The sequence below is a fragment of the Coregonus clupeaformis genome, unplaced genomic scaffold (assembly GCF_020615455.1).
Source record: "Coregonus clupeaformis isolate EN_2021a unplaced genomic scaffold, ASM2061545v1 scaf0026, whole genome shotgun sequence".
Taxonomy (NCBI): domain Eukaryota; kingdom Metazoa; phylum Chordata; class Actinopteri; order Salmoniformes; family Salmonidae; genus Coregonus; species Coregonus clupeaformis.
In genome coordinates this window covers 50,001-60,000 of record NW_025533481.1, presented here as the reverse complement: position 1 = coordinate 60,000, position 10,000 = coordinate 50,001, and the positions used below count along the sequence as shown (strand labels likewise).

The 10,000-nt window shown below is 41.4% G+C and overlaps 1 protein-coding gene across 1 annotated transcript in view; it reads left to right on the top strand.

Moving 5' to 3' along the window:
* Positions 1-6,191: 6,191 nt before the first annotated feature.
* Positions 6,192-10,000, top strand: part of LOC123483101 (teneurin-2-like) — a gene marked incomplete at its 3' end in the record, with an annotated part of 9,015 nt that continues 5,206 nt past the window's right edge. The window contains exons 1-4 of the mRNA XM_045212579.1: positions 6,192-6,224; positions 7,334-7,529; positions 8,918-9,118; positions 9,526-9,711. Of these exons, the coding sequence (XP_045068514.1) occupies positions 6,192-6,224; positions 7,334-7,529; positions 8,918-9,118; positions 9,526-9,711 (616 nt within the window). The remainder of the gene's footprint in view (positions 6,225-7,333; positions 7,530-8,917; positions 9,119-9,525; positions 9,712-10,000) is intronic.

The following is a 10,000-nucleotide window of genomic DNA, read 5'->3' as shown; positions in this document are numbered from 1 at the left end:
TCAGATAAACTGTTATTTACTCTGCTGTGACCCTCAGACATACTGTTATTTACTCTGCTATGACCATCAGACATACTGTTATTTACTCTGCTATGACCCTCAGACATACTGTTATTTACTCTGCTATGACCATCAGACATACTATTATTTACTCTCTATGACCATCAGACATACTGTTATTTACTCTGCTATGACCATCAGACATACTGTTACTTGCTCTGCTATGACCATCAGACATACTGTTATTTACTCTACTATGACCCTCAGACATACTTTTATTTACTTTGCTTGACCTAAGACATACTGTTATTTACTCTGCTATGACCATCAGACTTACTGTTATTTACTCTGCTATGACCCTCAGACATACTATTATTTACTCTGCTATGACCATCAGACATACTGTTATTTACTCTGCTATGACCATCAGACATACTGTTATTTACTCTGCTATGACCCTCAGACATACTTTTGTATTTACTCTGCTATGACCCTAAGACATACTGTTATTTACTCTGCTATGACCATCAGACATACTGTTATTTACTCTGCTATGACCCTCAGACATACTGTTATTTGCTCTGCTATGACCCTCAGACATACTGCTTATTTACTCTTCTATGACCCTCAGAAAAACTGTTATTTACTCTGCTATGACCATCAGACATACTGTTATTTACTCTGCTATACCATCAGACATACTGTTATTTACTCTGCTATGACCATCAGACATACTGTTATTTACTCTGCTCTGACCCTCAGACATACTGTTATTTACTCTGCTATGACCATCAGATAAACTGTTATTTACTCTGCTGTGACCCTCAGACATACTGTTATTTACTCTGCTATGACCATCAGATAAACTGTTATTTACTCTGCTGTGACCCTCAGACATACTGTTATTTACTCTGCTATGACCATCAGACATACTGTTATTTACTCTGCTATGACCCTCAGACATACTGTTATTTACTCTGCTATGACCATCAGACATACTGTTATTTACTCTGCTATGACCCTCAGACATACTGTTATTTACTCTTCTATGACTAGACATACTAGTTATTTACTCTGCTTGACCTCAGACATACTGTTATTTACTCTGCTATGACCCTCAGACATACTGTTATTTACTCTGCTATGACCATCGGACATACTGTTATTTACTCTGCTATGACCCTAGACATCTGTTATTTACTCTGCTGACACTCAGACATACTGTTATTTACTCTGCTATACCATCGACATACTGTTATTTACTCTGCTATGACCCTCAGACATTCTGTTATTTGCTCTGCTATGACCATCAGATATACTGTCATTTACTCTGCTAGTGACCATCAGACATACTGTTATTTACTCTGCTATGACCCTCAGACATACTTTTATTTACTCTGCTATGACCCTAAGACATACTGTTATTTACTCTACTATGACCATCAGACATACTGTTGTTTACTCTACTATGACCCTCAGACATACTGTTATTTACTCTACTATGACCATCAGACATACTGTTATTTACTCTGCTATGACCCTCAGACATACTTTTATTTACTCTGCTATGACCTAAGACATACTGTTATTTTACTCTGCTATGACACTCAGACATACTGTTATTTACTCTGCTATGACCCTCAGACATACTGTTATTTACTCTGCTATGACCATCAGACATACTGTTATTTACTCTTCTATGACCATCAGACATACTGTTATTTACTCTGCTATGACCCTCAGACATACTGTTATTTTCTCTGCTATGACCCTCAGACAAACTGTTATTTACTCTGCTATGACCATCAGACATACTGTTATTTACTCTGCTATGACCCTCAGACATACTGTTATTATTATGACCCTCAGACCGTTTATACTCTGCTATGACCATCAGACTTACTGTTATTTACTCTGCTATGACCCTCAGACATACTGTTATTTACTCTACTATGACACTCAGACATACTGTTATTTACTCTGCTTGACCATCAGACATACTGTTATTTACTCTGCTATGACCCTCAGACATTCTGTTACTTTCTTCTATGACCATCAGATATACTATCATTTACTCTGCTATGATCATCAGACATACTGTTATTTACTCTGCTATGACCCTCAGACATTCTTTTATTTGCTCTGCTATGACCTAAGACATACTGTTATTTACTCTGCTATGACCATCAGACATACTGTTATTTACTCTGCTATGACCCTCAGACATACTGTTATTTACTCTGCTATGACCATCAGACATACTGTTATTTACTCTGCTATGACCCTCGACATACTTTTATTTACTCTGCTATGACCTAAGACATACTGTTATTTACTCTGCTATGACCATCAGACATACTGTTATTTACTCTGCTATGACCCTCAGACATACTGTTATTTACTCTGCTATGACCATCAGACATACTGTTATTTACTCTGCTATGACCATCAGACATACTGTTATTTACTCTGCTATGACCCTCAGACATACTGTTATTTACTCTGCTATGACCTAAGACATACTGTTATTTGCTCTGCTATGACCATCAGACATACTGTTATTTACTCTGCTATGACCCTCAGACATACTGTTATTTACTCTGCTATGACCCTCAGACATACTGTTATTTTCTCTGCTATGACCCTCAGACAAACTGTTATTAACTCTGCTATGACCATCAGACATACTGTTATTTACTCTGCTATGACCATCAGACATACTGTTATTTACTCTGCTATGACCATCAGACATACTGTTATTTACTCTGCTCTGACCCTCAGACATACTGTTATTTACTCTGCTATGACCATCAGATAAACTGTTATTTACTCTGCTGTGACCCTCAGACATACTGTTATTTACTCTGCTATGACCATCAGATAAACTGTTATTTACTCTGCTGTGACCCTCAGACATACTGTTATTTACTCTGCTCTGACCCTCAGACATACTGTTATTTACTCTGCTGTGACCCTCAGACATACTGTTATTTACTCTGCTATGACCATCGGACATACTGTTATTTGACTCTGCTATGACCCTCAGACATACTGTTATTTACTCTGCTATGACCATCAGACATACTGTTATTTACTCTGCTATGACCATCAGACATACTGTTATTTACTCTGCTATGACCCTCAGACATACTTTTATTTACTCTGCTATGACCCTAAGACATACTGTTATTTACTCTGCTATGACCCTCAGACATACTGTTATTTACTCTGCTATGACCATCAGACATACTGTTATTTACTCTGCTATGACCCTCAGACATACTGTTATTTACTCTGCTATGACCCTCAGACATACTGTTATTTACTCTGCTATGACCATCAGACTTACTGTTATTTACTCTGCTATGACCCTCAGACATACTGTTATTTACTCTGCTATGACACTCAGACATACTGTTATTTACTCTGCTATGACCATCAGACATACTGTTATTTACTCTGCTATGACCCTCAGACATTCTGTTATTTACTCTGCTATGACCATCAGATATACTGTCATTTACTCTGCTATGATCATCAGACATACTGTTATTTACTCTGCTATGACCCTCAGACATACTTTTATTTACTCTGCTATGACCCTAAGACATACTGTTATTTACTCTGCTATGACCATCAGACATACTGTTATTTACTCTGCTATGACCCTCAGACATACTGTTATTTACTCTGCTATGACCATCAGACATACTGTTATTTACTCTGCTATGACCCTCAGACATACTTTTATTTACTCTGCTATGACCCTAAGACATACTGTTATTTACTCTCTATGACCATCAGACATACTGTTATTTACTCTGCTATGACCTCAGACATACTGTTATTTACTCTGCTATGACCATCAGACATACTGTTATTTACTCTGCTATGACCATCAGACATACTGTTATTTCTTTCTATGACCCTCAGACATACTTTTTATTTACTCTGCTATGACCTAAGACATACTGTTATTTGCTCTGCTATGACCATCAGACATACTGTTATTTACTCTGCTATGACCCTCAGACATACTGTTATTTACTCTGCTATGACCCTCAGACATACTGTTATTTACTCTGCTGTGACCCTCAGAAAAACTGTTATTTACTCTGCTATGACCATCAGACATACTGTTATTTACTCTGCTATGACCATCAGACATACTGTTATTTATTCTGCTATGACCATCAGACATATATTTACTCTGCTCTGACCCTCAGACATACTGTTATTTACTCTGCTTCATGACCATCAGATAAACTGTTATTTACTCTGCTCTGACCCTCAGACATACTGTTATTTACTCTGCTATGACCATCAGATAAACTGTTATTTACTCTGCTGTGACCCTCAGACATACTGTTATTTACTCTGCTATGACCCTCAGACATACTGTTATTTACTCTGCTATGACCCTCAGACATACTGTTATTTACTCTGCTGTGACCATCAGACATACTGTTATTTACTCTGCTATGACCCTCAGACATACTGTTATTTACTCTGCTATGACCATCAGACATACTGTTATTTACTCTGCTATGACCATCAGACATACTGTTATTTACTCTGCTATGACCCTCAGACATACTTTTATTTACTCTGCTATGACCCTAAGACATACTGTTATTTACTCTGCTATGACCATCAGACATACTGTTATTTACTCTGCTATGACCCTCAGACATACTGTTATTTACTCTGCTATGACCATCAGACATACTGTTATTTACTCTGCTATGACCATCAGACATACTGTTATTTACTCTGCTATGACCCTCAGACATACTTTTATTTACTCTGCTATGACCTAAGACATACTGTTATTTACTCTGCTATGACCATCAGACATACTGTTATTTACTCTGCTATGACCCTCAGACATACTGTTATTTACTCTGCTATGACCCTCAGACATATTATTTACTCTACTATGACCCTCAGAAAACTGTTATTTACTCTGCTGTGACCATCAGACATACTGTTATTTACTCTGCTATGACCTCAGACATACTGTTATTTACTCTGCTATGACCCTCAGACATACTGTTATTTACTCTTCTATGACCTCAGACATACTGTTATTTACTCTGCTATGACCCTCAGACATACTGTTATTTACTCTGCTATGACCTCAGACATACTGTTATTTTCTCTGCTATGACCATCAGACATACTGTTATTTACTCTGCTATGACCCTCAGACATTCTGTTATTTACTCTACTGTGACCATCAGATATACTTCATTTACTCTGCTATGATCATCAGACATACTGTTATTTACTCTGCTATGACCCTCAGACATACTTTTATTTGCTCTGCTATGACCCTAAGACATACTGTTATTTACTCTGCTATGACCATCATACATACTGTTATTTACTCTGCTATGACCCTCAGACATACTGTTATTTACTCTGCTATGACCATCAGACATACTGTTATTTACTCTGCTACTGACCCTCAGACATACTTTTATTTACTCTGCTATGACCTAAGACATACTGTTATTTACTCTGCTATGACCATCAGACATACTGTTATTTACTCTGCTAACATGACCCTCAGACATACTGTTATTTACTCTGCTATGACCATCAGACATACTGTTATTTACTCTGCTATGACCCTCAGACATACTTTTATTTACTCTGCTATGACCCTAAGACATACTGTTATTTACTCTGCTATGACCCTCAGACATACTGTTATTTACTCTGCTATGACCATCAGACATACTGTTATTTACTCTGCTATGCCCTCGACATACTGTTATTTACTCTGCTATGACCATCAGACTACCTTTTTACTCTGCTATGACCCTCAGACATACTTTATTTACTCTGCTACTACACTCGACATACTGTTATTTACTCTGCTATGACCATCAGATATACTGTCATTTACTCTGCTACTCAACATCTTTTTCTCTTCTTTTTCTTTTCTTTTTTTTTTCTTAGATAATGTTATTTACTCTGCTATGACCATCAGACATACTGTTATCAACTATCGACATACTGTTATTTACTCTGCTGTGACCATCAGACATACTGTTAGTTTACTCTGCTATGACCCCTCAGACATACTGTTATTTCTATTCTCCACTATGACCCTCACATTCTCCTGACCAGTACTGTTATTTTACTCTGCTATGACCATCAGACATACTGTTATTTTCTCTGCTATGACCCTCAGACAAACTGTTATTTACTCTGCTGTGACCATCAGACATACTGTTATTTACTCTGCTATGACCATCAGACATACTGTTATTTACTCTGCTGTGACCCTCAGACATACTGTTATTTACTCTGCTGTGACCCTCAGACATACTGTTATATACTCTGCTATGACCATCAGATAAACTGTTATTTACTCTACTGTGACCCTCCAGACATACTGTTATTTACTCTGCTATGACCATCAGATAAACTGTTATTTACTCTGCTGTGACCCTCAGACATACTGTTATTTACTCTGCTCTGACCCTCAGACATACTGTTATTTACTCTGCTGTGACCCTCAGACATACTGTTATTTACTCTGCTATGACCCTCAGACATACTGTTATTTACTCTGCTATGACCCTCAGACAAACTGTTATTTACTCTGCTATGACCATCAGACATACTGTTATTTACTCTGCTATGACCATCAGATAAACTGTTATTTACTCTGCTATGACCCTCAGGCATACTGTTATATGCTCTGCTATGACCATCAGATAAACTATATATTACTTCTCTACCCTCAGACATACGCCTGTTACTACTCTATAACCCTCAGACAAACTGTTATTTACTCTGCTATGACCATCAGACATACTGTTATTTACTCTGCTATGACCATCAGACATACTGTTCTCTGACCACCTCTTTATACCTATACCTTCTATCTTTCCTTCTCCACCCTCTCTCCCTCTCTCTCTCTCTCTCTCTCTCTCTCTCTCTTACCTCTCTCTCTCTCTCTCTCTCTCTTTTTCTCTCTCTCTCTCCTCTCTCTCTCTCTGCTCTCTGTCTCTCTCTCTCTCTCTCTTACTCTCTTCTCTCTCTCTCCTCTCTCTCTCTCTCTCTCTCTCTCTTGTCTCTCTCTCTCTCTCTCTCTCTCTCTCTTCTCTCTCTCTCTCTCTCTCTCTCTCTCTCTCTCTATCTCTCTCTCTCTCTCTCTCTATTTCTCCCTCTCTCTCTCTCTTTTCCTCTCTCTCTCTCTCTTCTTCTCTCTCTCTCTCTCTCTCTCTCTCTCTCTCTCTCTCTCTCTCTCTCTCTTCTCTCTCTCTCTCCCCCTCTCTCTCTCTCTCTCTCTCTCTCTCTCTCTCTCCCTCTCCAGGAGGCGTGTCCAGTGCTGTGTAGTGGTAATGGTCAGTATGATAAGGGATCCTGTATCTGCTACAGTGGATGGAAGGGAGCAGAGTGTGCCGTCCCCACCACCCACTGTATTGACCCTCTCTGTAGTGGACATGGGACCTGCACTGGCGGGACCTGTGTCTGCTCCCTGGGGTACAAGGGAGACAACTGTGCCAAAGGTGAGGGGAGGGAGTGTGTGTTTGAAGGTGGGTGGGTTGGTGGATGTGTGTGTGTGGAGGGGTAGTTTGTGTCAGGGAGTGTGTGATGGAATGGAAGAGGTATAGTTTGTAGCTAAGTGCTCCTTACACTCAACAATCACACACACACACACACACAGCAGTTATCAGCAGCCTCCCAGTCCCAGCTCATCATAGCGTCCTCCGCCTCCCCAGTGGTCACGTTGTGTTTCTCTATAAACACATGAAGGATGGAGGAGCAGCCAGATGAATCACATGTTTGATTAAGGGATTAAATCTGTTCTATTGATCCTGTTAAGACGGATCAGCCTTCTACACATTAACTCTGGAGATCTGGGGAGTGGGGGGAGTGGGAGGGAGGCTTGAGATCTGAGCTAAGAGTGGGCAGAAAAGGGAGTGATCGGTCTGATAGAGGAGAAAAGAGGTAGAGGGATGAAAAGAGAAAGAGAGAGAGAGAGAGAAAGAGAGAGAAGTGACAGATAGAAGCAGAGCCACAGAGGAGGGCAGAAAACAGGGTCAGCATTTTCCTCCACTCTTCATTTACCACTTCCTTTCCCCCTCTCTCTTTCTTATCCACCTTTTTCCCCCTTCTCTCTCTCTCTTAAATGTGATATTCATCACACCCGAGTCACTCAAACTATTTACCTGAAGTGGCGATGACAAATAAATCTATACTTGTGACCCTCCATTTCTGCCTCGCCAACAGAATGGAGGGCCCAGACAGCAGCGTGTGAAAATGAGTGGGGAAGGAGGTTTTAGACAGGTGGAGAGAGGGAGCGCTGGGGGAGGAAGGGAAGGGGAGGGAGTGGGTAGTCAGCAGCAGGAAAGGGGGATTGGAGGAGAGAGGGAGAGGTAAAGAAGTGGGAAGAGAGAGGGGGGAGGTGTCGAACAGAGGGAGTTAGGGAGACTTGGCGAATGAGAGGAGGAGGAGAGGAGGAGGAGGGGAGTGGGGGCTTATAGTTTGCCAGGAGGGGGTAATTTGTCAAATTGGTTTTCACTCACTGTTCATACTTACATCTGCCTGTCAGCCAGCCTGCCAATGTCAGCTTATCCCCAGTGCATTAATACACACACACTAAGATACAGGGAAGGTTATACGTGAGGAAACGCAGCCTTCTGAGTGAAAAGTATTGACTTATTAAATGCCTGTGAAAGGCTGTGTGAAGAGAATTACTAACGTGTATCACGAGATGCTATAAAAATCACGAAGCTAGTATTTCTCAGTATTTTAAACATTATTCTCTCTCTCTCTCTCCCCTCTCTTTCTTCCTCTTTCTCTCTCCTTCTTTTCTCCCTTTCTCTCTCCCTCCCTCCCCCTCTCACTCTCCCCCTCTCACTCTCTCTCTATCTCTTCCACTCTCTCTCTGTAGTGGACTGCCTGGACCCCACCTGTTCTAGTAATGGTATCTGTGTGAATGGGGAGTGCCACTGTAAGCCCGGCTGGGGTGGCCCACACTGTGAGCTGCAGCGGCCACAGTGTCCAGACCAATGCCATGGCCATGGGGCATTCATACCAGACACTGGCCTCTGTAGCTGTGACCGCAACTGGATGGGACCAGACTGCTCTGTAGGTCAGTAGAACCAGATTCTGTAACCCCTGACCCTGATCCTGACCTCTAACCCTCTGATGGGACAACTGCTCTGTTCAGTAAATCATATCTCTTTCCTCTCTTGGTCTTCTTTCTGCCCCCTGACCCTGACCCTACTCTAACCCTAACTGGATGGCAGACTGCTCTGTGGTCAGTAGAACCATATTCTGTACCCCTAACCCTGCCTTACTCTACCCACCTACATTTACCGCTGTGGGTAACCCAATTCTTAAATATTGCCCAATCCTCCTTGCCTTTTATCTTAACCCTAATCCAAGCTACCCCGTGGCTTACCCTAACTCTAGTAGTTATGCCGAACTCAACCCCATTGACAGTAGGGTTTTGGAGCTGTGTAACTCTTTACGTCTCTCTCTCCTCCCTCCCTATAGAGGTGTGTTCTGTGGACTGCGGGACCCACGGTGTGTGTTTGGGCGGAGCGTGTCGTTGTGAGGAGGGCTGGACAGGCATCGGGTGTGACCAGCGAGTGTGTAACCCACTGTGCATCAAACATGGAACCTGCAAGGATGGCAAGTGTCAGTGTCACCAGGGCTGGAATGGAGAACACTGCACCATCGGTAGGTGGGGGGGGGGTGTGTGTGTGTGTGTGTGTGCGTGCGTGCGTGCGTGTGTGTGTGTGTGTGTGTGTGTGTGCTTGCGTGCAGGATAGATGGATGGAAGGTTGGATGCCTCGCTATTTTGATTTACCCATAATGCTTTGAAGTAGGAAGTTTCATTTCCCTTTCACCATTTCTTCCGAGCAGCGCTTTTCCTCAGAACACTCCTGTGTCAGAAACACAGTGGGTGGGGGAACAACACATTGTGATATCAACTCTCTGTTCCACACTAGAAACTAGGGCAGCTTTG